Genomic DNA, 27,740 nt, shown 5'->3' on the forward strand with positions numbered 1-27,740 from the left:
GTCGAGCAAACCATGATCAACGCGATCAATGTCCTTCCATTTAACCATTCGTGGAAATGTAGATTTGTAGGCTTACCAATATGATAGCTATCTTTTTGATCTCAACGTACATCAAGGTATATCTTTAGGATCCCATGACCCCCCATCATTGTCCTTTATGGGGTTCGGATTACTTTCGTTTCCAATCTCAATTTTCCAAAACATGAAACAAGGCTGTCTGACTGATTTTGCCGTAAATTCACTTTTGTCTTTCATGTCTCGAGGGATCTGTTGAGCTCGGATTTCACTGAGACATGTTATGGGTGTATTTTCACCTATCGTGCATATACTGTTCTGATGACTACTGTACACTTGCCCTTCGTCCTGTTACAGCATGTGGGCTAGAGTACTAGTTGCGACCAGAGGGATTCGAAAGCTGAAACAACTCGTTTCCGACGGAAAGCGGGTGTCACTGCGCCGTTGTTCAAAATCAAGACGTGGTGTTTACTGTTGATATTGCATCACACACCCACAACTATCAGCGTTCTGCAATCACAGCTCACCCACATCGGCCAGATAGGAGCTGGAAGCTTGTGCGAGTATGCCGCCGCCAACTTCTATACCAGCGAAATCAAATACAAAGACCGAGACATCTCGTGCCCCGAGTGGTCTTATACATCAGGGTGCAAACCTACTTCAAGCTTTGTTATTCGATAGGAAATGGTATTGGTCATTCGTATTTCTGCTCCTCATCGGGGAAGCTCTCTTAGGAGTACTGATAATATGGAAGATACCTTGTGAGTAATATCAGCTTCTTCGCGGCCTTTCGGTGCTTTTTCAGCTGATACGTATGGTCGTGCGTATGACAGATACCAAGATCGATTGGCCGGCTTATATGCAGCAAGTAGAGATGTTCTTAGATGGTGAGAGGGATTATTCAAAAATCGAAGGAGAGACAGGACCATTAGTGTGAGTGATATCTCATCCCCGCTTCTATGCTGGTCGAAACACACGGTTGGAGCTGGTTGATGTAGAGGTTTTCGACTGATAATCGCGATTTGTGAATTGTGAATCTAGTTACCCAGCATTACATCTATACATCTACTCGTTATTTTACAAATTCCTTCCATCGATAGAATCCATCCGACCTGCCCAGTACATATTTCTGGGATTCTACCTTATCACTTTACTCCTAGTCTCGACTGTATACTATTTATCGGGATCAGGCAACGGAAAGACCAAACACAAACATTATCCTCAAATTTTACTTATCCCTTTATGTCTTTCTAAGAGATTACATTCGATATTCCTCTTAAGGCTGTTCAACGACCCTATAGCTATGATGATCTTTTATGGGAGTGTGGTGGCTATGATGAAAGGTGGGAAATCCGGTTGGAGGGCTGGGAGTATCTTATATAGGTAAGCTCTGTTCTGCTCATTCACATGTATAGGGTGATAGCTCATTTTGACCAAAAAACCTATCTAAGCTTGGCACTGGGCGTAAAGATGAATATTTTACTCTTCTTACCAGGATTGTTGGTATTGCTGTTCCAGTATAGAGGAGTTTACGGGACGATTGAATCAGTGATGACAATCGTAATCATTCAGGTGAGTCACGAGATAAACCGACGTACTTCCTGCTCGAATACCAGCAGTTCATCGAAGCCTTTTGACTGCAACGCAGCTAACTTGACAATATGTTGCCAGGTTCTATTACCATCACCATACTTCCTCTCATCCACATACCTCTCCAAAGCATATTTCACCTCTGCATTCGACTTCTCGCGCCAATTCTTGTATGAGTGGACTGTAAATTGGAGATTTATAGATGAGAAGATGTTTTTGAGCAGGGAAAGAGCGACTTTGCTCTTAGCTGGGCATGTGAGTGTATATCTGAGGAACCCCACTTTGCTGCGTGATGCATCGCAAAGGTAGAATGCAGCAATTTTGTGTTGAAAAGAGACAGTAGGTTGACTTATATTTCGATATGAATAGTTGGGTGTGGTCATACTATTTACAGCGTTCAAGTGGTCACCTATACCTGGAGGTACCTTGACAGCGTTGAAGAATGGTTTGAATAGATGGTCAAGACCTGCTATCGGAACAGGACAATTACCATCTTATCGTGAGTCTTTCAAATTATCCTGGCAAGAAATATTCTACATACCAAGACGTGGATCAAATGACACTGACATATCTTGATCGACCATTAGATATCCCTTTAACACTATTCACATCGAATCTTATAGGAATATTATTCGCTAGATCATTGCATTATCAATTCCAATCATGGTACTTCCATCAATTACCATTCTTACTCTACTCAGGTGGAGCTTGGAATAGTTTACCATTGGGGTAAGTTCCTCAATATGTTGATACAGATGGAAAGCTGATGTCAATCAATCTGGAATTTTGTTTCGTAGGATCGCGATATGGCTGATGATCGAATACGCATGGGAAATCACACCTGCTACACCTCTCTCATCGGGTTTGCTTGTGCTAGGGCATGTCTTGATACTTGGTGGACTGTTCTACATGGGGAGTGGTGTATCAAATCAGGGCAAGGCAGAGAAGAAGAGTCAGTAGGATAGCGCATGATAAACATGCGTGATCGTATGCATCGATTCACCACGGATATAGTCTGTTGCATCAGATACAAATCATACGTATCTACCAATTGACAGGTAACTTCGTAATTTTAATATGTCCTCCTACTATCTCCTCCCAATCGGCGGTAGCAGTGTAACGACAACTGTGAGATAGAGCTCTTTCGTCCGATTCGCAAGTGCATAACAAGAGTAAAATGAGCTGAAGTCAGCTCGAGTCTAAATAAATTATAATATGATTCGCCTCGCAGTGGTTTTCTTTCCCTTATCAGTGGGTGATCAGTCCATAGATGGTGAATCAGGTGATGCATATGATGTTATACATCGAAGCAGAAGCATTTGGTATGGGTGGTGAGGGAGTGCCAAGGCTTTGATATTCACCATGTCACTGATGTGAGGAGTCATCCAACGACGGTCAACCTGATTGTGTGTGGATGTTGTATGTGTGTGTCGATGATCGATCCGACACTACTCTGATTTTTTATGAACATTTAAACATTTAAACATCTGAACTGTCTTTCACAGCTTCATCTTTCACCTTTCCTTCTTCCTCTTCCTTCCATCTCATCCTTTTCGCACCTTACCATCTGAGCATATCTCCTTCTCGCACTCTGCTCTCTTATTTCCCTCACAGAGATTCGTATACGTTGTGTTTATACACCATTTTCATACTCGACTCTCACATCAGCTTTTCTTACATCTCAATATCTCATATCCTTACAACCCACTTGTCCTTCCAGATTCCTCTCAAGGATGACCGACAACCCTCTTCACCCTCACGAAAATACCCCTGGTCACTCGCCAGATATCGAGATGGCTTCTCCTACCGACCACCCTTCTGGCTCACCTTATCACCCATTCACCCCACCTCACCAAGCGCCATCAACCTTGTATGATGGTCGATCACCAGAGATCTACACTTCACCTCAACCCAGTGGCGGCGCACCTGCAGGGTCATCCAGCCCTCTTCTTCGAGCTAGCCCTCCTAGTTTGGGTAAGAGGAACTTCTCCGCTTTGAATCCTCTAACTCCTCGAGAGTCGGAGGAACACGAACGACCCATGACTCACCTAGAGCCTGGCTTAGGTCTAGGATTAGAACTGGGAAATCCTTCCTCCTCTGCTTCTGCTTCTTCGTGGGATAACCCAAGTCTTTCAACTAGCATCGACCGACCAGATAGACAAGGTGAAGACGTGGCATCTCATCTCCTAGATCAACAAATTCATCTTGCCAACCAAGAGGTAGTCGAAGATGAAAGGGGAAGTTATGCTGCTCCTACAACACCTAATCCGACACCTGCAAGAGGTTCAGAACAAAGTGAAACCATGGAGGTGGATCAAGGCCCGGGTCAACCTCCTGCAGAACTCGTCGAAGCAATGACCAGAACGAAAAGGTTACAACGACGTATTCCAACTGATCCCCTTCCGGTCAACTTCAAGCCAGAGGTAGTACCGAGTAACCTCGATCTGACTCCTGATGAATGGAAAAAGGTCAGATTCGAATCGATAAAAGCGGATTTCAGGAAGAACTCGTTACCCAAATGGAGAGGTGAGTAGTCTTACCTGCCTTCACTATTTTATACTCTATCTGAATTGACATCATCCCTACTTCCTTAGAGCCATCCGGCACCCATAGAGTGATGGCTCCTTCTGGTGACCTGGCATGGGTCGATCCCTTCGCCTCGCCAACGCTCCCGCGAGCATTGATACTAGAGTTGAGAATTCCACCCGACTTTGGTATAGACGATTTTAACGCCGCTCGAATCGGTTTGAACTTTATGGAAATGTTGGCGGACGACCTGAAATCTGGCGAGATGACCCCATTGGATCTCGATTGGCCGGTAAGACGACATGTCTTTCGATGTATCATGATGCAAGAAAGGGGTGAAGCAAGAACCCTTTTCCCTACAGCTCTGGTGAGCATTGATGTACTTCTACGAACTTGCGGAGCTAATTCAGCAATATATGTATCATAGGACCGAACGATTTTACCTGCAAGGCAATTTGAAGGAGTCGATCTGGACGAGACCGCCGCCTACACCTTTCGAAGCCCTTTGCAATGGGCTAGACCCCAATTACACGTCGCCTTTGAGATTTTAGCCGCTCAATCGAGTTTCAAAGATACCATGAGATTATACGGATTGGAATGTGGTAGAATATTCCATTGCGATCCCACGTTAAGCCTCGAACCGCATATTATCTCGTTAATCACCACTCAACCGCATACTACCGAATTTGAAAATCTATATATCACCGTTTCCGAAATGATCAGTGCAGGTGGAAATTCCGACGTCTATAGAGGGACTCTACACACTTACGCACATGGTGAACAGAAAACGGACATTGATGCGGAAGATAGAGATGTGGTGATCAAGGTGATTTGTCCAAAAGCATTCGAGGATGATCCGAGATGGGTTGCGAAGAAAGCGACCACGCGAGAGGCGAAACAATCGATGATCAATGAAATCACCATGTAAAATAACCATGCGGCTGCGCTTCAAAGCGAAGTCATCCCGCGCTATTATGGATTATGGGAATGGAAGGGTCAATTGAGGAAAAGCGATGGGGGTGAGGTTGGAGATATGACTGAAAAGTCCTATCGGGTATTTATAGAAGTATTGGAAGACGTAGGTATATCAATGAATCAAAGATTCGGCTGGCCAGAGAATACCAGTCCTGAATCCATCAGGATCGAACATAAGTGAGTGTTGTTTGTACTACGGTATTTGTGCAGTTCTCGTGTTGGATGGGTTGATGCTGACATTCTTCCAATTCTCACGGGCAAAGAATGGAAATCTTAGCAGCATACGCTCAACTACATAAAATGAAGATTCACCATGGATATATTGGACCGGAAGTCATCAGATTCAACCCTAGAATTGGATATCCAAGTATTGATTCTGGAATCCGATTGATCGATTTCACCCATTCTCTCGTGGTTAGGTACTCTAGTCATTGCAAGGACGAACTTGATCATCTCCAATTGCTCTACAAAATCACGCAAGAAGAACTGATGGAATTCTTCCAACAGATGAGAGAGAATTTCTAGTCGTTCACTTACATGGATGGATTGGGTCAACCGGAGTTGGATGAGAATTTGGATATGACATAGGGTTTGTATAGTGGTTGGAGTGTATTATGTTTTTAGCAAACCCTTTTCTAGGGACGTTGTCGTTGTCATTGTCATCGTTGTAACGGCTTCTGTCATTTCGTCGACTTGATAAGATCGTTGTAGCTTGTTAGTCTGGAAATCATGAAATAAATCAGTCATGTATTGTAGTTACCTGTCAATCCCGAGTTTCGAACGTTTTCAATCCCAGTTCCGTCGGATACCAAGATACGAAGAACGAGCTTATGTGTCATTTGTCCCATCCTCCACCTCGAATTGGAGTGGAATTCCTTTCTTTCCTCGCTAAGTTATCTCACAGACCGTATATCACTCTCCATCCTCAGCTATCACATTGAATATCCCAACAGCCATTCCTAAGAGGTCCAGAAGTCTAGGCAACATACAATGGCAATAGTAGAAGAGATCCCCTCCGCCTTTGATCCTATATCAAACCAATCGTCCTCAACTCGTCAACGTAAAAACAAATCCAAGAGTAAAACCAACAAAGAAGATCCCTCTTTGGCTATACCACTTCGTAAACCCTCTTCATCAAGATCCTCAACCAACGCCAAACCTCTAATCGATGTGGATCTACCTGATAAATCAAGTATATACACCCTAAATCCAGGTGAAACTATCTCACCAGACCACCTATCCAATAACACCACTGAAGAACAAGAAGAAGAGGAAGGGGAAGGGGACGATGAGATATTCAATACTCTGATACTGGCCGTACCATTTACTTTCCTTTATTTGTTATTGGATATATTAGTTCATTTGCAATATAATCATAGGCCTGATAAGTCGGATCTGATAAAGGGTTGTACAGTAGCGTTACCTAGTGAGTCTATTCATCCACCATCAGATTCGAATGATAGATTCAATCAATCAATGTTGATTTTGGTTTTTGGGAACATGAAATGGTAGCTCTTTATATGATAGTCATGTATAGTAAGTATACGTACCTCATCACTCATATCATCCCGATAGGTGGTAGGTGATAGCTGATAGCTGACGTATCAATAGCCAACCGACATGCTTCACATTGGATAACAAACTCGTTCCTCATATCCGCGTCTCTCATAAGTGGATGTAGGTTGATATGGCTAGTTAACAAAGCTTCATGGAGCGTGGTCACCGCTGAGGTAAGTACGACTCATCATAGACCTTTGAATCCTTCGGACCTTTGTTATTGCTCGTTGTTGGTGGTCCTTTAACCAAAACTCGAATTCGACTGACTGACTAATGCTTACCTTCCGATAAACCTCGTAGGCCCCTCCGATGGGTACGCTCTGGATACTTACCATCGTCCAATTACCCTTATCTCGAGCGGTGCTGGCTCTGGGTCTGGTAGGAGGTTGGATATGGTGGAAAGGAATGAAACTGATGCCATAGTCGGATTCTCAAGCAAAGATAAATTGCATGCATCTTATACTGTTCACGAAAGCACATCAAAATATGTGAGATAAAGTCAAAGAGCTTGCATTTGATCATAATTATTCATGTCGTTTCATCTTGATCTTCATTTCATTTCATATGATACTCTACAACATGAACGCGATTACAAAAAACCATATGATGATAAAGTACAACTTATAAGCGAGATATGATACTCAGATATTCATCGATTCTTCTCTCTTTAACCCTCCTCCAGGAGCTGGACAAGGTTTTCTTTGATATTTCCTTTTCTGCCCTTGCCCAGATATTTTCCTAGATTGCGACGAAGGAGGGGCATTCGGATCCAAGACTCTATTCAGTTTCCAACCCTTCTGGGGACCAGGTTTTCTCTTCTCAGACTTATCTTTCAATGGTCTTCTAGGGTTCGCAGAAGTACTTGGCCTACCCCTCTTCTTTCCCCTCTCGTCACCCTCACCACCTTGGTTTGACCTCTTATTACTGACGACGTTGGGTTGATCGTCGTCTAATCCTAGATAATCGTTTCCTACAGTTTCCACCAGATCGTTCAGATTTGGATTAGCGATTCTACGATGTTGCTTGAGTACCTCGGACATATATACCATGTGGTCGAACCTTTCTAGGTATTTCGAGTAGATAGGGTTGGTAAGTCGATTTCTGATGATATCGAATGACAGAGGGACAGGTAAGGGTTGGGAGGCTGAAGTTCCAGTTGGACGTAAGGGTGGGATCGGACGACACTGTCAGAGCAATAAGTATCAGCTGAAACTTCAACAGAGAAACACCGTCAAGACAGCTAACTCACAAGATCAGCCAAGAACTCCACCACCATATCTTCCATGTAATCAACAGTATCGATATCAGGTTCAGGCACATCGCCAGCTCCATACATCAGACGAGCGACTAAGCAGCAAACAGTTGATTAGCACACCTAATCTAACGGAGTGCTGGTCCCAACTCACTTTCGTTCCTCATGGATCCCCTCATACCTTCCTGTCTCCTACTTCTAGTCTCGGGTGCAGTTGCAGGTACCGACGAGATTGTCTTTGAGTCAGCAGCGCGCGAATCGACTACTTTTTGACCCTCTTTATCCTTCTCCCTCTCCTTGGCTCCATCATCCTTTTGAACAGCTTTCACCTCGTTCGCACTGGTACTCTGTTTATTGGCTGAAGTAGAAGTAGCAGAAAACACAGCAGCATCTCCATCTCCAGTCTGGGCAGACGAAGCCGCAGCCGCAGCTGCTGCAGCTTTTTCTTTATCCGCCGCGACTTTCCTTCGACGAGCTTCAGCACGTTTGGCCTTTTCCTCTTCCGTCCTTGGTTTCTTGGGTTTGACAGGTTTCTCCGTTGGTGTAGCCGCGTTACTATCCGTCTTATCCTTATCCTTCCCTTCATCAGGTTTACTCTGATCATCCTCTTTCTTCTCTTTCTTCTTCTTGGGCGCTTTCTTCTTCTTTTCTTTCTCTTCGGGCTTCCCATCCTGTTTATCCCCCTCGTCCTTCTTCTCGGTAGTCGCTTTGAAATCGCTCTTGAACGGGGACGGTGGACGAGGAGGAATACCTTCAGGCGGTGGGGTGAAAGTTTGAGTAAGAGGAACGACAGGCTTGGATATCTGAGGGGAAGAAATCGAAGCAGGATTGACGCTGAGGTTCAGATTGGAATTGGAGACAGTGTTTTGCGCGATCTTGGCTGCATTCAGCAACGCAGGGTTGAAAGCGGGATTCTGACTGATAGGTCGAGGAGGCGCGGGTAGTTGGGGAGCAATCGTAGAAGGAGTGACAGTCTGATGACCTAATGGTAAAGGTGGGTTTTGCGAATGAATACCATTCTGCTGTAATTGAGCCGGTGTGATTGCCTGGTTCTGATTCGAGCTTTGTAGGAATTGCTGTAAAGCGTTCTGCTGTTGAGCTTGTAGCCGTTGCTGCAAGGCCTGTTGCATGGCCTGCAGGTTGGGTCTGGGTTGAGCTTGACCTAAATTTTGCATCTGACCTGAAGCTTGAACCTGTTGTCTAGCCTGGGCCTGCGCTTGTTGAACAGCTAACAGAGCCTGCTGACGTTGATGAAAATCGGTCAGAGAGGCCAATTGAGAAGGATTGAACTGATGGGGTCGATTGGGCGTAGGCGAGGCAGTGGGAGAATTGAAATTCTGCAATGCCGTTGGACGTATACTGCCCATCATCGGTGAAGGGGTACTGATGTTCGGGTTGGGAGAACCAGTAGCGTTTCCATTGGCATTCATGTTAGGTCGAGCTTGACCGAAGAAAGCTTGCTGGTTGAAATTGTTTGGGAATTGCGACATCTTGATCGACTCCCAAAATCTAGACCTGTTTGGTACAGAGCACATAGCGAAGTCAACATATGCATAAAACAATATCGTGAATAGCAATAAAGAGACTAGCAATGTAAGAATGAGGATCATAGTAGCAGTATAAGCTTGCTTTAACCTCTCTTCCCAGCTCTCAACGACGTACACTTCGATCATAATTGATTCTCACAAAACGTGAGGAACCAATCATCACAAAGCCTAATTACGAGTCATCGTTATATAGAATATCAACTCGTCATCGCGCGCATGTATGACAAAGACATATCCCATCTTTCCCTTCCGAAGAAGGTAGTCGATAGGATAATACAATGCCATTCAGAGACGGGCTAGAGATGATGATAATGATGAGTACGCGTGAGAAGAAGGGAATCGAGGAAAGTCAGAGAATGGATTGAGCTAAAGTTGAATCATTTCAAGGTATCTAGGAGAAAGAGTAGAGGAGGAGTAAATATCAAGAGGCAATGAAGGAAACTTACGTCCTCAAATTTACTGGGAAGGGTTATTTGAGGACGAGACAAAGGGACCTGACGGAGCAGTGAACAGTCAGCTCAACTTCCTTCCGCAGTTGTACAGAGTTGTATAGATAGTCAAAGGAGAAATGATCAGATAGTGTTTTTTGGTATGTTTGGTTTATCGCTCACGATCACTCGGTAGCAGAACTGAATAATTTGTTACATCATTGTAGGGGGGATGGAGGAATGTATGTTGACACAAGGTAGGAGGCGAAGAAAGAGACTCACTGTTGTGACTTTTGCAGTAGATCAATCAAGAACTCTGCTTTGTCTTGTGCTATAGGTTATGAGAATGGTATCATGTTGGTTTGACGAGGAAGTAAGGAAGAGAAGCTGGAAGAGAGAGCAGAGATGCATTTTATACTGAGAGCTCTGATGTAGGCGGTTTGGGCATTTGTTTGATTATCATGTCCATAATGCCGTCATATCCCGGTAGGTGGCACCCGAATAACGCTTACTTGCATTTGCCACCCAACCTATCTCATCGTTGAAAACAATCAACATGCATGAGCTTCGTTCTTCTTCGTTACCTTCCTTGCTCATACCTCATTTATCCTTATTAAGCCAAATCCAAACTCATCAAGATACAATGGGTGCCGATGGGGGATCAATCCCCGATAGAAGGGATCTAGTCAGAACCAAAGCTCAAGCGGGTCAGACTGATAAATCGCTGTTGAGGGAGTTGTATATCCTCTGCGCTTTGAGCAAAGTAAGTATACTTGCTACGTTATCAGACTAAGAATGTACAGCTCACGTATGTGAATTCACTCTCCGTCGCAGAAACCACTCAGTAAACCTGTCGTACTCGATCCACTGGGCAAACTATACAACAAAGATGCTATACTAGAATACTTTTTAGATAAATCAAAGTACGGGGATGGTGAACAGATCTGTGGACACTTGAAAGGTATCAAGGTGAGCTATGATTTTGCGCAACTCTGTCCATCGTAGCCGAGGTAGCTAACAATCCGATCTGTCCGGTCACTTATAGGACTTGATAACTCTCAACTTAACTCCCAATCCAGATTATTCACCACCAACAGCAACAGCCGTATCACAATATACCAAAACACCCTTCATCTGTCCACTTTCCCTTAGAGAGATGTCTGGTGTAATCCCCTTTATCGCTATCAAATCATGTGGTTGTGTATTCTCAGACGCAGCTCTGAGAGGTATAATACCAAGTCTCACAAAGGGTATAACAACCAGTACTTGCGCTCAAGAAATGACTCCGGAACAAGCTAAACCTGTTGTACCTCTCGATGGACAGAAGGAAGTAACATGTCCAAATTGTGGAAAAGGATTTGAACCTTCTTTACCTACTTCGATCATACCTATCAACCCTCCCAAGGAAGTGCAAGATCTGTTGTTAGATAATTTACTGTTGGTTAGAGCGTCGGCAAAATCATCCAAGAAACGTAAAAACACTGAAAAGTCGACGGTCGGTGTAACAGAAGTGTCAGAACCACTGAAGAAAGTCAGCAAAGTATCTTCGACAACGAATGGATCAGCTTCGCCTATTCCTCGTATAAATTCACCGGCAATAAGTGGGAATGCAAGGTCGGTACAGGATAAATTGGCAGAACAGGAGAAGAAGAGATTGAAAGCTCAGGAGAATATGAGCGAAGCTGTGAAATCAATGTTCAAACCTAAAGACAATGGTGAGAAGAAGAGTGGGGCGGATGATTTCTTCGGCAGGACATTCACAAGGGTTAGTTGACTCTCTCTAATTTGTTTCCGGATAATGAGATGACAAGCTAACCCTTGTCCGTTCTCCCAGTATGCGTAAAAACGAAGTATGGTCTGTTGATGGGATTTGGGATTGGCAGATGAATTCTGTCAAGTGTATGGCCATGGATGTTGGCGGCTGTCTGTGAGCAATAATTGTAATAGAATATCCATGTTGTATCCGTATATGCATATCCAGTTCAGATAGATAGGAGGAGGATGCGGTTGACTCGACTTGAGTGTACAGTACGAGTATGGTAATGACACATCGAAGGGTGCGATTCATATTCATACTACTTGCTAACGCACAGGCATCATGCAACTCACCGTGAAGTGAACATGATCATCGATGATCACCAACATCTCTCATTACTCTTTCCTCAAGTCACTACCCAACCTATTCATCAGTCTTTCTATCCTCTATACCGAATACCGACCTTTCTTGGATCTTCCAGCGATGCCACCTTCTTCACCCACTCCATACCGTCACTCCATCCCATTGGTACCCTCTTCACCATTCAGTTCCACCTCAAATCCATTCCGTAGACGACAGCGTCTTCGATCATCTTCCGGGGATACCATCATCAAGGGATTATCCAATTGGAGAAGACAGGCTAAATCAACTTCCCAATCCGCTTCTACAGCTGGAACTCAGGATCAAACTCGATTTACTCATAACAACGAAAACGATCATAAATTGACATCGTCCAAGAAACGGAAATCTAAAGGATCAGGATTGGGTATGGGGATGAGAGGGACACCCGCAAAGATTGTTAAGAGAAGCAGTAAAGCGGTGAGTCAGACTTCATACCTGGTAGATAACGTGGTAGATGTCCTTCGAAATCCTGCTGTTGTTGGGCCTGAATATGTACTTGAGCTGACATCAGCACCTGGAGTCAGAGTATCGGACCGACTTCCACTCCCATCGCAAATACTAAGAAACGATCGGAAGGTGAAGATACGACGTTGGACAGTTCTACTCGATCATCTACTACATCTTCACATCTCCTAACAGCGGAGGAAATCACCTCTCCCAGTATATCTGCTTTCGGAACTTCACCTATCCTCCCTTTAACGCAGCGTAGGGGAAATACCCTTTCGACTCTCTCGGGTCATACTCCTGAAGACGACTCGTTATTCTCACCATCCCAAAGAGGCAGGTCTAGACATGACGATACGTTGCTCCCTGCACAGGCAGACTTGGTGATACCTCTGAACGATCTTACTTCTACTTCTTCTCGATCAACCTCCAACGTCGATGAAACTACTCCTAAGGCCGGCAGTCGAGCCTCCTTATCAGCTGAAGTTACTCGTTCGACAATACAAGGTGACGAGCGGATTCTCGAGGATGACAACGACGACGGACGATGGGAGCTTACTATCCCTCTCAGTGATCTTTCCCAATCCAAGAAGAGACGATTACCTCGCTCATCAAGTGGATCAAGTAAGATCAAAGAGAGGAGATCAACCCCCAGGAAGATACCGGGGATGGATAAGACTCCTTCGATCTCCGATACGTCTACTATCAGTGAAACCTCCGTACGAAGAAGACATGGAGCTACTGTGGAAAGACCTGAAGAGAGACACTCGTTGGAGGTCTCGGTCGAAACTGTTCGAGGTTTCGAATCGGACGTGGAGGCACCCATGGTCGCTCCACAGAATCAGTCCAACAACGACCGGGATGTAGAGTACCCCTTGGGTATTGATTCTGAAGACCTTCCTCAAGATGAGTCCCATACGATTGAGATGGCCGACGCACCTCCGGCCTCGCCTCGACAGACCAGTCCCGCTCCAAGCTTCTCGGACAGTGGAGATGACTTTGCTGATACAGCTGCCGAATTTCCTTTGACTCCTACCAAAGTAAAGATCCATGTAGACAAGTCGACATCCACTGGAAGTACATCGACCGACTGGAATCCAGGTGATGATCCGTACGGTTTCGAGTGGATGGAAGATATAGTTCGAGGTGAGTTTCTTCGTTTGAATGTCAACTACTATGGCTGATCAACATGTTTTACTTAGAAAAGATACCCCAGCCTTATCATCTGTCCTCAGGCGCCAATACTCCTGGTCCAGCCCCTTCGCCTTCTCCCATCTCATTCTCGACAAACATTTCTACACCTCCGATCAGTCGTGATCCCAGTCCCGAAGTCGAGAAGAGACGATCAGCTGGGACAGTCAAGGGAATTTGGAAAGGTGCGCAGGTCATGAAACGCATCGAACGCGGAGAAATACCGCATATAGACGAGGAAGACTCTCAAGAGGAGACAGATGAAGAATCGGACGATGAGACTAGATCGAGACGAAAGAAGTCCAAGGCAAGAGAGAGTTCTGATATTCCGGAATCCACTGAGGTGTGTGATCATTCCGCCTGAGCCTGGGTAAGTCGAGCTGATTCATGTTGAGATGAGATAGGAAGCTATCCAAGCTAGACAAGCTCGTATCGCCCATTACATCGACCTAGCAGAGAATTACGAACTTCATGTGGAATATGTACTTTGGTAGATCTGATCGGAATCAGGTCATTCCGACACATACAAGTACTGTGCAGTCGAAATACCGAGAGGAGGGCAAGATGGTCATTCCGTCGGCCGAATTGAGGCGTTGATCGGCCGATGTCGGATTTGTCCGATTAGATGTTAAGTTATGTTATGAATTTTCCATGTCGATGTGATGTGATTTTGACGAGATTCGTTTGGATGGCGAGTCGAGTGCGAGTCGATACTAGTGCATCCAACACTTGCATCAAGTCACTACTTTACTAGCTTGTCATTGCCATCTGACTATCTGTGAACGGATCATCTGCGAGACATTCATCTATTTGCACCTGCAAGATCAGGACTACCTATCGATATCGACTCATGTCTCTATAGCAACAACCAGATAATTCGCCTAGTCACGAGGCCTCCTCAAGATGACCACTGAAGCTAAAGCTGGATCTGGATCATCATCTCGAATGGCTCATACCCAGCCCCACAATACAGCAAGTCCATTGGAAAGATCTGCATCTCGTATATCCAATGCATTAAGTAGGATTCAATCTACCGAGGCGTACCCACCACAGGATAGGGATCTTGGAGGGACATCGAATGATGATCCGATAATTATAGATAATCAAGAGCGAGAGAAAGAGAAAGATGTCTTTGCCAGCAGTGGTGATTCACCATCGAAAGATAAAGGGAAAGCAAAGGCTTTGATAATAGATATAGAACATGTTCCTGTAGAGGATGATCCTAGAGATTGGTCAAATGGTAAAAAATGGTTTGCTCTGTTGGTAGTTACTGCTGGATTGGTGAGTGATTACGCCTTATTGTCGAGATATTCAATATACAGTATGCGATATGCGATATTCATATGAGACGAATGACTGATCATGTGCTGCGTGTGATTGTGGTTCTCGTAGCTCGGTCCGGTCATGGCTGCAAGTATATATAATCCAGTGATCAACGAATTAACAGAACAGTTGAATGCTAGTGAGGCCGAGACTGGTTTGAGTTTGAGTATGTATATATTGTGAGTCGATATTCTCCTTTGTGACATATTATCTTCAAGGCCCTTGTGATTAGCTGGTTTTGGGCCGATTAGCTGACCTACTTGACTCGTCGTTGTCTATTTAGATTCCAAGGTTGGACACCAGTTGTATGGGCGATGATATCGGAGGTACGTCCATTTCCATAATCTGAAATACTAGTCATGAGGATGGCATAGCTGATCGAGATGCTTCCGTTGAATAGGTGACGGGACGTAAAGTGAATATCTATCATCAATGAAAGAGATCATTTAAAATGCTTTTGTACTCCAACACTGACTTGTCATTTCGTTGCAGCCAGTATACATGACTTCGTTCGCAGTGAGTATCTCATCCGATACATATTACTGTATCACATCGTAGCTGACAGATGTACCGTGGTCCGCAGATATACATCGTAGCTCTGATAGTAGCGTCGCGGGCCAATTCTATGCCGCTGTTGATCGTCATGAGAGCATTACAAGCCACCGGTTCAGGGGCTGTGACAGCGTTGGGAGCGGGTAGTCTGGCAGATATGTACGAGATGCACGAGAGGGGTACGAAGGTGAGTTGAGTTGTAAAGTGTACCAGTAACATCGAGAATACCACACACATTTCAGACTGATTTTATAATTTAATCCTGATCTGATTGTTCTATGCTATAGATGGGTTTATACTACGGACTTCCCATGCTTGGACCAGGTGTGGCACCCTTACTAGGCGGAGCATTAGGTCAGGCGTTCGGATGGAGAAGTGTATTTTATTTTTTGGCTGCTTATGCGGGAGTAATGATGGTTGCTTTCGTATTCTTCCCTGATTCATGGAGAAGAGAGGTAAGTACTCCCGATTTTCTCTTCTTCTTGCAATATCATACAGTGATTATGTGCTGATCAGTACTTTGATAATCGTAGAGATCTAGAGTATATCAAAAAGCATTATCTAACGCAACTAAACGAGCCGAAGCGCAAATGGTCAAAAAACAACTTCGTATAGAAAAGAAACAACGAAAAGCAAGATTGGCCAAACCTTCGGATCAATTGGAAGATATACCTGATGTACATACACCGGTGGAATCCAGAAGACAGAGTCAAGAAGATACCACGCTACCTACTCAGACTGTAGGGGTAGATGTGGAGAAACAACCTGGTTTTACTCATCAAGGCGAGATCAAAGTGAAAGCCAAAAGAACATGGTATGGCAAGAAAATATTGAAGGAGCAGAACGAAACGGTCAAATTAAGTTTTAGAGATTTGAATCCTTTACCTACTATGATTAGCGTGGTTAGGAAACCTGCCAATTCAGTTTTGTTGACTGCTTCGGGTAAGTTCGAAGTACAATGTACACTCGATATTTACATCGTGGGTCCGTTGAAGGTAGTGATGGATGAATGTTTTGTGGATTTCATCTCGATCTCTTTGGGTCAATGTTGCTAATTTGTCGTATACTTGACAATCTAGGTATCTTGTTTGCCGCTCAATATACAATAGTATACACAGCCTCGATAACGCTAGGCGACGCACCGTATAATTACAATTCGCTTAAAATCGGTTTGGTCCTCTTGGCCTTTGGGATAGGGAATATCATGGCCAGTATACTGGGAGGAAGATATAGTGATATGGTCTTGCGGAGGCTGAAGAAGAAGAGTGGAGGTGTGATGGTTGCCGAGGTGAGTTAACAATACGAAATAGTGTTGTAATTCGGTCCACTCGTCAAATGTCAAGCATAGTCGATCCCTCATTCAACAGATCTCAATATGTATCGAGAGTGGACCAGAGCTAAACACTTCATACATTCGCAGATGCGTCTCAAAGCCACTTTCGTAGCTATGCCTTTCTTGGTATTAGGTGTACTAGCCTACGCTTGGACAGCAGAAGAGAAAGTTCATATAGCTGGTATAGTCGTTTGTCTCGTTATTTCTGGATTCGCATTGTTGTGAGTTACAATCAACCAGACCCATCATTGTCTACAGATTTATAGTATTCGTACGGGTCAGTACAAGTATACTTACTGATTTGTGATTTCGTTAGATGGATATACTCTTCAACATTAGCTTATCTGGTCGATGCCAACCCCGGTATATCCTCTTCGGCAGTATCCTTGAATTCATTGTTTAGAGGTGTCATGGCATGTATCATGTCCCAGATTGCCGTTCCCATACGAAATGGAATAGGTGACGGAGGGCTGTATACTCTCTTTGCTGGGTTGTTGGCATTGAGTTGTGCAGGGTTAATATTACTTGCTTGTGAGTCATTCTCACACTGACACTCTCAAAAGATTCTTACTGATGGAATGATCTCATGACTTGATAGATAAAGGTGAAAAGTGGAGATCGCCTGATCATAAGTCATCTCCGAAAAAGGATGTTGAGAAGTCGTGATTTATTAGGTAGAAGGGTTTACAGAAGTCAGGGATAAAACGATAAAACGAGGTCGGATACAATGGAATAATAACAACACTTGAATAATAGCTAGCATCTGACCAATTCATGCCTTGTCAAAGACCTCCTGTCGTGCATGTATGTATATTGAAAGAGAGATTATCACTCGACGCGTCCAATGGGTTTTGGATTCTCAAACGTCATACCTATTCAGGGATATTCAAGCGGGAGTATGTTTATATGTTTGAGGAATGATTATGAGGAATGCGATGGACTAACTAGATGCCACTTTGGGTAATCCACCACATCCACCACTCAACAACTCGTCAACAACAACACCTCCCAACTCTTAAACCATTATCCGTATACATCTTGATATCTATATCCCATCACAGCTCACACTTTACCATCATTATCATGCTCAACCTCATTAGACCTACCCTCATGGGCACTGCCCTCTCCCTGCCCACTGCATCTTCCAGGATCGCAGCGAGGAACTTTAGTGGATCGATGGTCGCTCTCAAGAAGAAGGTTATTGGTGAGTCGATCGAATCACTCTAGGATGATTTTGAGGGTGGTCGCATGTCCGTGTAGAAGAAGAAGATATTTAGTGTCATGATATACTCTCCTACATGATGAATTCTGATCCTATCTTCACGAATATTATGAAGACTCAAGTCCAGTCGCGTGATTGTGACAGTCTTGTCTACCACCTATAACCTCTTCATCCATTTACAGTATTCTTGCACGTCATCCTCACCATGAACATGGAACATGACTAACCCCTTTAATTCATATATATAGACCCTACCCTTCCCGTTCCTCCCAAAAACCCTCCCTCAGCCTACACCCTCTTCTTCAAGCAATACGTCCTCGACCCATCCAACCACGTCCGTAACTCAGATGGTAAACTAGATATGAAACAAGTAGCAACTGCAGCAGGTCAAGCATGGACCAATCTCCCCTCATCATCCAAATCTCCTTATGACACCGAAGCCTCCTCTTTGCGAAAAGAATACGAGAGTGCTTATAGGAAATTTTGGGATGGTACCACGTCTGAAACCAGACGTGAGATTGAGAGCATTACAGGCAAGAAATTGAAAGTACCAGGTGGAAAGAAAGCTTATCAGAAGAGTGTTTCTGAAAGATCAGGTAATCCAGGTAAACCCCTTACACCTTATTTGGCATTTACAAAGGAGTTGAGGGATCAAAACAAATTGGATATCCCAAGTGATTTGACTCCGAGAGAAGCATTCTTGTATGCTAGTAAAGAAGCGGGAAGACTCTGGAAAGAACTTGGAGAGGAGGCTCAAAAGGTGAGTTTGTTGGTCGTGATAATTGAACATCAATACATAACATATGATCATATACCTTATCTCATATTGATGATCTATCCGTTCGCTTACGACGAATGAGTCTCAATCGCTGACTTAACAACCGTTCCTACCCTTTGCAGACCTACAAAGATACCTACGCAGCTGCTAAAGCCAAATGGGAAGAATGGAAAGTTACCCAGAAGGATCTTTAGGTGATACGATATAGGAGAGAGAAGTAGAATCGTTGCGGTCCAGAAGAAGAGATGAGGGATGATAGGCACTCCGATGTGGAGAAGTCTTGTTTAGTCGATGAGAAGGTGTTTGAATTACAAGGATGTGTAAATTGGTTCATGAACAAACCTATTTTTACGTTTTGACTTATAACTTAGTTGGGATTGGTGAATCCATTTGAACCTTTTCTTTTGACGTTGGGTTCCATATATATATATATGTTGGTTTAGGTAGTTTTTAAAGAATGATAACCGATGAAGAAAGCGATAGATATGAAATACCATACTACTCTGCAGATGATGATCCACGGGTTGTATCGGCCTGTTAGCTTTCAGTTGTATCGGTCTGTTAGCTTTCAAGTGCAATCGACTCTGATGATTCATCGTGATGATCAATGAACAACCAACTTGAATATCCGTCCCCTAATCTACATCTCTGGCCTGATGTAGAGACTTGACTCCACAACGTCAATACCTGTATTCAACGTATCTTTTAACCCAAATGTCTTTCCTTTATTATCTGTTAGTTCACCAGCCGCGATTACGGAAACCATCGATATGGTTGATCAGTTTTTACACTGAGGCTTCGACGCAGCGTACACTTTAGAGCTTATAGAATATACAAGTAAGGAAGAACGTAATGTGCCGTCCAAAGCAAATTTCATGAAAGAGAGGACAACATCAGTCTGATAGGAGATTGACTTGGAATGGATTGGATTGATTGGTTGATTTCGGAAACTGTTTGTTTTTGCATCACCATTCCTTTTTCCCTATGATCTAACTACAAGATAGAGATTGAGTCTAAAAATATGGGAGGATAGATGCGTTTAGTGGTGGTGACCACCGTGGAGGAGAGCTTCGTCACCTTGGAAGTTGAGGGTGTAGACTGTTATACACATCAAATCAGCTTTTTTTTTCTCAAATTTCTTAGGGAATCTTTTGTTTTTGCTTTTGTATTTGTGAGAAAAAAAAGCGACCCACCTGATCCACATTCTGGGCATCGGTGGTTCTTGAGTTCAGTGTTGACATTGAGCCAGATGGTATCGTGAGAATCGGCTGGGTAACCGGTACAACCAACTTGTCTTTCTGGGTACTATAATTTGAGATTGTAAATTTAGCATTTCAACTTCTTTGTCATGATACTCTGGCCCCTAAATGACGAAGGCAAAGAGATACACGACGACTTACCAAAGAGTAAACGGGGATGGGTTCATCGACGGTACCTAATCTGGTGATCTCGAGTGGTTTCATGTCGAATACATCGACACCCTCAAGTTTACCGAGGAGCTCGAATCGCTCAATACCGGTAGATTGAGCTTCACTGTTTGTTTTGAAGGGTCATCCAGGTATTATTGGATGTTATAGAATGGACAGGGATCGTGGAAGAAAAGCGAGATAGAGGTGATTCGCAATAATAAGGATAAAACAAGTCAGTTGTCACTATTCATTTTCTCACGCATCTCATCCGTGTTGTCCTCTCAATAACAGAATATACACCGTTCTCGTTCTCCTATCCTGCCACGATGAGAGACACAAACTCACTCGGTAGGGACTTCTCCTGCTTTCGCTCCTGGACCGAGCAATTGAGGGGGACCATGTCCAGCCGATCTGTTGACTGAGACCGAGAAAGCTCGGAGGGGTTGTTGAGCGACGATGGGTCGTCTGAGAGCTGGGGAGATAGCCTTGAACGATCTGAGGACGGAAGCCATTTTGCAGCTGTGTGGGTGAGGGTATGAGTGGGGAGTAGATACAAGACAAAAGATAAGGTATGTTATGAGAAAAGCACCACTCGAAGGTAGACTCGAAAAGCGAGCAACAGACTAGCAAACTAGCAAACTAGGAGCTAAGCATACCTGACAATAAATGTAGCGTGGCTCTTACGCAAATAAGAATTGGAGAATTATCCCAATGCCCATCCCATCCCTCATTCCCGGATTCAACCGAACTGAATTCCCATCCATACAGCACACCATATCACCGAGGGGTTATGTGGATGTGGCACTTTTATACAACATACCCGTGCGTGACTTTGTGTTGAATGGGAAATGTGTGTGGATGAGTTGTGTATACGCGTCATGCAGAAGAGAGTCGACAAAGACATTACAAAAGTCTAATCTAGACAGACCATATCAAGTAGCATAGACTTTTCTCACCAGCATCGCATCGGTATCACCACATCTGTTCAACACCCAATCAGCCTGTAATGGCTGCTGCTGGCAGTGGGGCCAACTCTGGATAGATATCGATATCTCCTCGCTGTATACTCCATCCAGTAGGACATCGTAAGTCCCCCTCCATCACATTCATCGCACAACCCACTGAATCATGCCATGTTGCCTATCCACACAGATGTCCCGCCCTACACCTCGACCGACTTATGCTCCCGACCCTAACGGATGGATAGACACCGCCCCCTCATCATCCTCTTCATCCCGTCGACTGACCCAACGTCCGTTGCTATCGTTCAACCACGGTATGGCTACACCTTTGAGCTCGGGATACAAATCGGCCAAACCTGGACCTGGACCTAGTGCAAGTGCAAACATCAGAAAGCGACTGTACGATCAAACACCTCTGGGACAGGTCAAAGATAGACAAGGAACTCTGAATAGGTACTTGAATACTCCTTCAACGATGTCCGACAAGGAACGTAAACTACCGCTTAGCGATAAAGATACTCCTGTACAATCTCATAATTCGGTCAGAAGCGGGTTGATCTTTGGTAGCAAGAAGAGAAATCAGACGGACCGGGTACCAGGACTAGGTGTTCAAGGAAGTAAATTGAAGGTTCGAGATGATTTTTGGCACTCCGATGATGCAGCAGAAGAAGATTTGCGGAAGAAGGCAACGTCAATGATGGCTAGTCAGAAGAGGTGTAAATCTCAGAGGAAGGTTGTAGAAAAAGGGGATGAAATGCGGTTACCGCCCATCAGTCAGAAGCGATCTCTCAAGAAGGATGAAATTGCATCTGCGAAGACCCATAAAAAGACGGATGACTTGTTACGCACAAAGAGGAAATCTGAGATTGTTAGAAATGTTATAGAGCCCTCTTTGCCGCATCCGGCACAATCGACCAGATCTCACGACAAATCACTAAGATCGCAAGAACGTGGCATGACCGGAACACCTGCCCAATCCACTCGTTCTCACCACCACAGATCACCTTCACCTACGCCTCCTCGGAAGTCTCCTTCACTACCTGAACTTACACCATCACTATCGCCCGAGCCGGAAACTGAACCTACTCAACCTCGTGCACCCTCATCATCACCTGGTCCATTCGATCCGTTGCCTTCTCCCGAGCGTACACCTTTGATTTCAAAAATTCCTTCACCACCACCACCTATCACACCTATACCCGACTGGGTCATGAACAACCACCGACAAGTGAACGGTAGGAACCCTTCACAGTTCGCTGCTATCCCTTCACCTTGGCGTAGGAGGAACGACCACCCACATCCACCTAATGACGAGCCACCCCAGGCTAGCGACGGGAAGGTGAAAAAGAGGAAACGGGAGATCAGCAAAGAGGAAGAGGTCAATAGGAGAGTTCTTTTAGCTGCTCATGAGAAAAGGCATAAGACGCCTTCACCGGGGAATAAGGAGAAGAAATTGGTCGATTTGTCTTCTTCTGATCCCCCGTCTTCCGAACCTATGCTTGAAGACGAAGAAAAGAAAGCTCCCAGCGAGACTCCCTCTCCCTCAAAGAAACGATCAAAAGCAAGTGGGAGGGAAGGAAGAAAAGCGTTGACACCCATCAAAGTCAATACGTTGAGAGGTACAATCAGTTCTTCAAATATCGGCAGAAAGCCATCGCAGCAATCTCCCATCACACCTCGCAGCAGACTGAGGAAAGGTCTACCCATACCTGTTTCACCACTACCGCGAAATTCTATAATGCAAATGCAAAGAGGTCAAGATACCGAAAGGGAAAGGTCGTTATCACCTTCACCTATCAAGACTACTTCCAAAGTATTTTCAAGATTATCAGGCAGATCACCTTCCCCTGCTACTGGTTTTACCAATCGAATAGACGAGGTTGAAGAGAGGGAGCGATTACATGCAAGATTGAATGAAGCAGAGAATGTTGGCAGAGGCTCTGAACCGCTCCATACTCCTCGGAAGCCCTCTCCTAAGAGGTATCATCGTCAGATCACTCCAACTAAAGCTCGATCCATTCGACCCAGATTGACGGAAAGGCAGGAAACACTTTTCGTACTACCTGATCCACCTGCCCAACCTCGATTTCCTACGGCTCGACGAGGAGGAAGAGCGGATGATGGTCCGAGGGAATGGAAAGTCGCTGAGATGGAGCCTGAGACACTGTTATATTGGGGATTGGACTCTGAGTCTGTGGACACTAAGGATGGGCTTGAAGCTCAAGATAATGCATTGCCTGAAGAAGAAGTGGCGCAGGAGCAAGATGAACGGGATAGGGTACAGAGCCAATCTCAAACTCCCGAACCACCCTTGTTCAGTCCGGGTTTGGAGGATCATTCGCCGGAGCACGGGAAGGACAGAAGACCAAGTCCGGGGCATAGATGGTCAAGTAAAAGTGTAAGTGACGATTTACATTTCACGACATCGCGTCGTTGCACGAAGTGCCATAACTTATAAATACACATATTTGGAAATGTATAGATTGAGCCTACTGCGCTCTCTCAAGACTTTCCTAGACTATTGACTTCTTCGCCCACTCCTTCGAACAAGGAGGAGAAATCACCCTCTCGTTCCTCTCCATCATTGTCAGCTGGAAGAGATCAAGATGGTACGGATAATGCGACACGGGCAGACCCTCGATCAGATGCGATGAAACCGAAACCTGCCTCTAGCTCAAAATGGGATCATCTTCATCGTGGAATTCTAGCCGCCGGTACATCACAAACCCCGAATGCTTCTCAGAAGCAGAATAAGAAGAGAAAATCCCGCTCAACTACCGACGAAAAGGAACAACAGAGTAAACTTGCTTCGTTTGGATTTTTCAATGATAGACCTAAGAAAAGGATGAATAGGGATTTTGAGAAGAAATGGGAGGATGAGGAAGATCTTGATATTGATATACCTGAGGACGACCAGGTCATCGAAGCTGCGCAGGAAGAAGAGAAAGGCGAAGGAAAGAAATTGGATAAAGTACCTTTGCCACCTCTTCATCCTTCTTTACGACCTGCTGGGATCAAAGAACTGCGAAGGCGACAACGAGAGACATCTAGATCTAAGTCTAGGGATCCACCAGATCAAGGAATTACTCCAAATAGGAAGAACACTACTACCACCGCTGCTGCTGCTATAACTTTGTCATCGCCCGAACCACCTTTATTTGATGTGCGCACGTCAAGTCTGACGAGCGGTACTGGTAGTTCTCAGACTAGCTGGTCAAAAACTCCTGGATCAACGAGAGAATGGTGGGATAAGTTGGGTAACAGACGGACAAGTGAGTTTGGTACGATGGAATGAAACAAGATACCAGGATCAAAATGTTGTGTTTATATATGTACAATTAGTGTGCAATTTGTAAACAAGATAGAATAAAGTGTCAGTAGGTAGGTTTGTTGGAACATCTCATTTTTTTTAGTCATACCTTTGTGTATATATACTATAGGATTAGGGCATGTATGAATGCATATACTTGATGAAGGGATTGTGGGGCCTGTACTCGTACAGACCAGGTTGTCTCATCGTCCTCTGCCAGGTGATCAGAACTCGAAGAACATGTTGCAGTTAAGAATCGGATACAGAGGCGCCTATATGAACAGATCTAAGCGCTTGAACGATGAGTCGATGGAGATCAGCTGATTATGAGTAGATGAAAAATGATGATGTGGAAGATGAAGAATGCGGATACGCTTAACAACCACTTCCCAAATAGCCGCTCCTCACTTCATGCTTTCGTTCTACAGGTCAAAAAGTCAAAAAGTATTCGCTTCTCAACCTTGTCCGATTTTCTTTCTTTCAGATTATATATACGTACAGAAACTGCCAGACTGATTGTATATAACTTAAACGTACCTTGACAACCAGAAGACTCCTTTCAGCCCTTATCGCTGGTCAAATCGGTTATCAATTCGATCACTCCTTTCTCCTCATCTCGATAGATCCATCGTCATCATCATCTGACCTGATCTAGTCTCGATCCCATCCTTATACTACTATAGAATATCAGAACTATCGCTATTGTCACCAACTAAAATACAACAACGCCAATATGTCACCAGTAGCTACCAACACACCTAACGCACCTGCTCAACCAGTAGGCGGGAAAGCGAAATTCTCAACTCAACAAATCATCAATTTGGAACATGAGTATTCAGCGTGAGTCTTGCTCAGTATCAGCTTCGCGTTTAGTCTCAAGAGGTAAGGACAAGATGATAAGCTGACTTTTTGGTCGTCATCGTATAGACATAATTACCACCCTTTACCTGTGTAAGTTATATATCTTATCTCGGACTGCCGAAGACACTGTCTATTTGTCATTCATAGAAGATCTTTCGTCCTCATGTCACTCTTTGATGCTGTCGGGACAGAAAAGCTGATCAGTGTCTGTATGCATCCGTTCAGATGCTTTGAAAGAGGTGAAGGTGCCCATGTATGGGATCCTGAGGGTAATGAGTACCTTGATTTCTTAGCTGCTTACTCGTGAGTACGGCGTCTCCCTATCAAGATCGTGGTTCTTTGTTCTATAAGGTATGCTGACATCTAGCTGCTGCGTTCAGGGCTGTCAACCAAGGTCATTGTCACCCTGATATCCGTGAGTTCACATCTACCTCATTTCCTATTGCATAATCATAGCTGATCATGCTCTCTATACTCAGTACAAACACTCATCACCCAAGCATCCAAGCTCACCCTCTCCTCTCGAGCCTTCTACTCATCCAACCTCGGTCCATTTGCCGAGAAAATAACCAAGATGTTCGGCTTCGACATGGTCCTACCTATGAACACGGGTGCCGAGGCAGTCGAGACAGCGATCAAATTAGCCAGAAAATGGGGATACGAAAAGAAAGGTATCAAAGAGGGTAAAGCCAAAGTACTAAGTGTAGAGGGAAACTTCCACGGAAGGACAATCGGTATTATCTCCATGTCGACCGATCCAGAATCGAGGAATGGTTTTGGGCCGTTCTTGGATAATGTCGGTCCTCAGTGGGATACAGGATTGATCAGGTACAACCACCCTGAAGATCTTGAGAGGACTTTGGAGAAATATGGAGATGAGGTGGCGGCGTTCTTGGTTGAACCTATTCAGGGTGAAGCTGGGTGAGTAGATCTTACCTACTAATGGATGTATCATTGAGTTATGGTGCAGAGCTTCCGCTTACCTCAAGATTGTCACATTAGTATCTATGTCCCAGATGATGGATACCTAGCCAAGATTCACGAAATCTGTAAGAAATACAATGTCCTGTTGATCTGTGATGAAATCCAGACTGGACTTGCTAGAACTGGTAAAATGTGAGTGTCATACGGGTTAATTGGCCATTAAAGGAGACACGCATTGAGCATGCTACTGTCTGGATGTTCGTGCTCATCTCACTCTTATCGTACTCTAGGCTCTGCTACGAGTGGGATAACATCAAGCCCGATATGGTTATCCTCGGAAAAGCTCTTTCTGGTGGTAGTGAGTTTACTCTCTTCGTTTGGGTCATGATCAAATATTGATTTTATTCCAAATGGTTATCAGTGTACCCCGTGTCATGCGTTATGGCCAGTAAGGAGATCATGCTTTGCATCAAACCCGGAGAACATGGGTCGACATACGGAGGGTTAGTGTCTACATTATAATGTCGTCTCTGACACTCTGACATACCGACAAGTTGCTGATTGTACCAACCAACCTGTCTCGCAGAAACCCCCTAGGATGTGCTGTAGCGATGACCGCCCTCGACGTGCTTGTCAACGAAAACTTAGTTGAGAGATCACAAAAGTTGGGTGAGATCTTCCGATCGGAATTGGCGAAATTGAATTCACCATTCATCAAAATCATTCGAGGAAGAGGATTATTCAACGGTGTGGTGATTGATGAGAAAGCTTCAAAGAAGGGCAGAACAGCTTGGCAACTGTGTTTGTTAATGAAATCAAAGGGATTATTGGCTAAGCCTACACATGTCAATATGTGAGTAAACATCAAACACAACTTGATCAACCATTACAAGTCTGCAGAGCAAAAGCTGATGTGGTTGGATGGAACAATGTAGTATCCGATTTGCACCTCCTCTTGTGATTTCAGAGGAAGATGTGTACAAAGCTACGAGGATCATTGCCGAGTCCCTAGAGGAATTCGATGTCGTAAGTGAGGTATTTGATATGTGAGCAAGCAAGTGCTGACAGAGCTATGGTTATAGATCGAGAAAATTCCAGGAGATGAAGGTGAAGAGCACGATACCAAGATTGAGCTCGAGGATTAGATTGAGAGGGTGGACGCCATTAAAGGCAGAATTGGAGAAGATGTACGAGTATATATATGAATCATCAGATGCATTATCATCGTGTCGCTACCTTACTCGCACAAAGTGATTGATGTATTGATGCCTCCTGACATGCAATATTCTATCATATACGAGTCGTTCATTTGACCTGTATGTTGTTGTCAGTGGCGTTGTCGATCTTGAATGCCAAGAACAAGGGAAAATCGTCTGCACGTGG

General features: G+C 44.4%; 12 protein-coding genes across 12 annotated transcripts; 10 read left to right on the forward strand and 2 right to left on the reverse strand.

The window, feature by feature from the left end:
• Nucleotides 1-580: 580 nt before the first annotated feature.
• On the forward strand, nt 581-2,565 carry V865_001418 (uncharacterized protein; the record flags this gene model as incomplete). Its single annotated transcript, XM_066225236.1, has 8 exons — nt 581-776; nt 849-948; nt 1,057-1,398; nt 1,467-1,587; nt 1,687-1,860; nt 1,975-2,104; nt 2,193-2,334; nt 2,403-2,565. The coding sequence occupies 8 exons, from the start codon at nt 581-583 to the stop codon at nt 2,563-2,565; spliced, it is 1,368 nt and encodes a 455-aa protein (XP_066081333.1).
• A 773-nt stretch (nt 2,566-3,338) lies between these two features.
• On the forward strand, nt 3,339-5,059 carry V865_001419 (uncharacterized protein; the record flags this gene model as incomplete). Its single annotated transcript, XM_066225237.1, has 3 exons — nt 3,339-4,131; nt 4,200-4,498; nt 4,559-5,059. 3 exons carry the CDS (start codon nt 3,339-3,341, stop codon nt 5,057-5,059), a joined length of 1,593 nt encoding a protein of 530 aa, XP_066081334.1.
• A 162-nt stretch (nt 5,060-5,221) lies between these two features.
• V865_001420 (uncharacterized protein) lies at nt 5,222-5,694 on the forward strand (the record flags this gene model as incomplete). Its single annotated transcript, XM_066225238.1, has 3 exons — nt 5,222-5,283; nt 5,370-5,520; nt 5,632-5,694. The coding sequence occupies 3 exons, from the start codon at nt 5,222-5,224 to the stop codon at nt 5,692-5,694; spliced, it is 276 nt and encodes a 91-aa protein (XP_066081335.1).
• Nucleotides 5,695-6,096: 402 nt separating this feature from the next.
• On the forward strand, nt 6,097-7,086 carry V865_001421 (uncharacterized protein; the record flags this gene model as incomplete). The annotated part of the gene is made up of 3 exons (XM_066225239.1): nt 6,097-6,532; nt 6,718-6,836; nt 6,964-7,086. 3 exons carry the CDS (start codon nt 6,097-6,099, stop codon nt 7,084-7,086), a joined length of 678 nt encoding a protein of 225 aa, XP_066081336.1.
• Nucleotides 7,087-7,304: 218 nt separating this feature from the next.
• V865_001422 (uncharacterized protein) lies at nt 7,305-9,405 on the reverse strand (the record flags this gene model as incomplete). Its single annotated transcript, XM_066225240.1, has 3 exons — nt 7,305-7,847; nt 7,913-8,010; nt 8,070-9,405. The coding sequence occupies 3 exons, from the start codon at nt 9,403-9,405 to the stop codon at nt 7,305-7,307; spliced, it is 1,977 nt and encodes a 658-aa protein (XP_066081337.1).
• Nucleotides 9,406-10,533: 1,128 nt separating this feature from the next.
• On the forward strand, nt 10,534-11,664 carry V865_001423 (uncharacterized protein; the record flags this gene model as incomplete). Its single annotated transcript, XM_066225241.1, has 3 exons — nt 10,534-10,653; nt 10,725-10,859; nt 10,936-11,664. The coding sequence occupies 3 exons, from the start codon at nt 10,534-10,536 to the stop codon at nt 11,662-11,664; spliced, it is 984 nt and encodes a 327-aa protein (XP_066081338.1).
• A 465-nt stretch (nt 11,665-12,129) lies between these two features.
• On the forward strand, nt 12,130-14,177 carry V865_001424 (uncharacterized protein; the record flags this gene model as incomplete). The annotated part of the gene is made up of 4 exons (XM_066225242.1): nt 12,130-12,465; nt 12,573-13,638; nt 13,695-14,026; nt 14,088-14,177. The coding sequence occupies 4 exons, from the start codon at nt 12,130-12,132 to the stop codon at nt 14,175-14,177; spliced, it is 1,824 nt and encodes a 607-aa protein (XP_066081339.1).
• A 409-nt stretch (nt 14,178-14,586) lies between these two features.
• On the forward strand, nt 14,587-17,557 carry V865_001425 (uncharacterized protein; the record flags this gene model as incomplete). The annotated part of the gene is made up of 11 exons (XM_066225243.1): nt 14,587-14,964; nt 15,076-15,185; nt 15,290-15,332; nt 15,499-15,522; nt 15,590-15,745; nt 15,846-16,013; nt 16,092-16,500; nt 16,638-16,846; nt 16,979-17,112; nt 17,208-17,422; nt 17,490-17,557. 11 exons carry the CDS (start codon nt 14,587-14,589, stop codon nt 17,555-17,557), a joined length of 1,914 nt encoding a protein of 637 aa, XP_066081340.1.
• Nucleotides 17,558-17,974: 417 nt separating this feature from the next.
• V865_001426 (uncharacterized protein) lies at nt 17,975-19,085 on the forward strand (the record flags this gene model as incomplete). Its single annotated transcript, XM_066225244.1, has 3 exons — nt 17,975-18,095; nt 18,362-18,873; nt 19,014-19,085. 3 exons carry the CDS (start codon nt 17,975-17,977, stop codon nt 19,083-19,085), a joined length of 705 nt encoding a protein of 234 aa, XP_066081341.1.
• Nucleotides 19,086-19,930: 845 nt separating this feature from the next.
• On the reverse strand, nt 19,931-20,812 carry V865_001427 (uncharacterized protein; the record flags this gene model as incomplete). Its single annotated transcript, XM_066225245.1, has 4 exons — nt 19,931-19,989; nt 20,085-20,196; nt 20,292-20,424; nt 20,646-20,812. 4 exons carry the CDS (start codon nt 20,810-20,812, stop codon nt 19,931-19,933), a joined length of 471 nt encoding a protein of 156 aa, XP_066081342.1.
• A 640-nt stretch (nt 20,813-21,452) lies between these two features.
• V865_001428 (uncharacterized protein) lies at nt 21,453-24,557 on the forward strand (the record flags this gene model as incomplete). The annotated part of the gene is made up of 2 exons (XM_066225246.1): nt 21,453-23,660; nt 23,745-24,557. The coding sequence occupies 2 exons, from the start codon at nt 21,453-21,455 to the stop codon at nt 24,555-24,557; spliced, it is 3,021 nt and encodes a 1,006-aa protein (XP_066081343.1).
• A 748-nt stretch (nt 24,558-25,305) lies between these two features.
• V865_001429 (ornithine-oxo-acid transaminase) lies at nt 25,306-27,502 on the forward strand (the record flags this gene model as incomplete). Its single annotated transcript, XM_066225247.1, has 11 exons — nt 25,306-25,412; nt 25,500-25,523; nt 25,659-25,736; nt 25,814-25,848; nt 25,913-26,354; nt 26,436-26,549; nt 26,648-26,715; nt 26,779-26,860; nt 26,944-27,210; nt 27,293-27,383; nt 27,440-27,502. The coding sequence occupies 11 exons, from the start codon at nt 25,306-25,308 to the stop codon at nt 27,500-27,502; spliced, it is 1,371 nt and encodes a 456-aa protein (XP_066081344.1).
• Between the last annotated feature and the right edge of the window lie 238 nt (nt 27,503-27,740).

Source organism: Kwoniella europaea, chromosome 1 (assembly GCF_036810445.1).
Source record: "Kwoniella europaea PYCC6329 chromosome 1, complete sequence".
NCBI classification, from domain to species: Eukaryota; Fungi; Basidiomycota; class Tremellomycetes; order Tremellales; family Cryptococcaceae; genus Kwoniella; species Kwoniella europaea.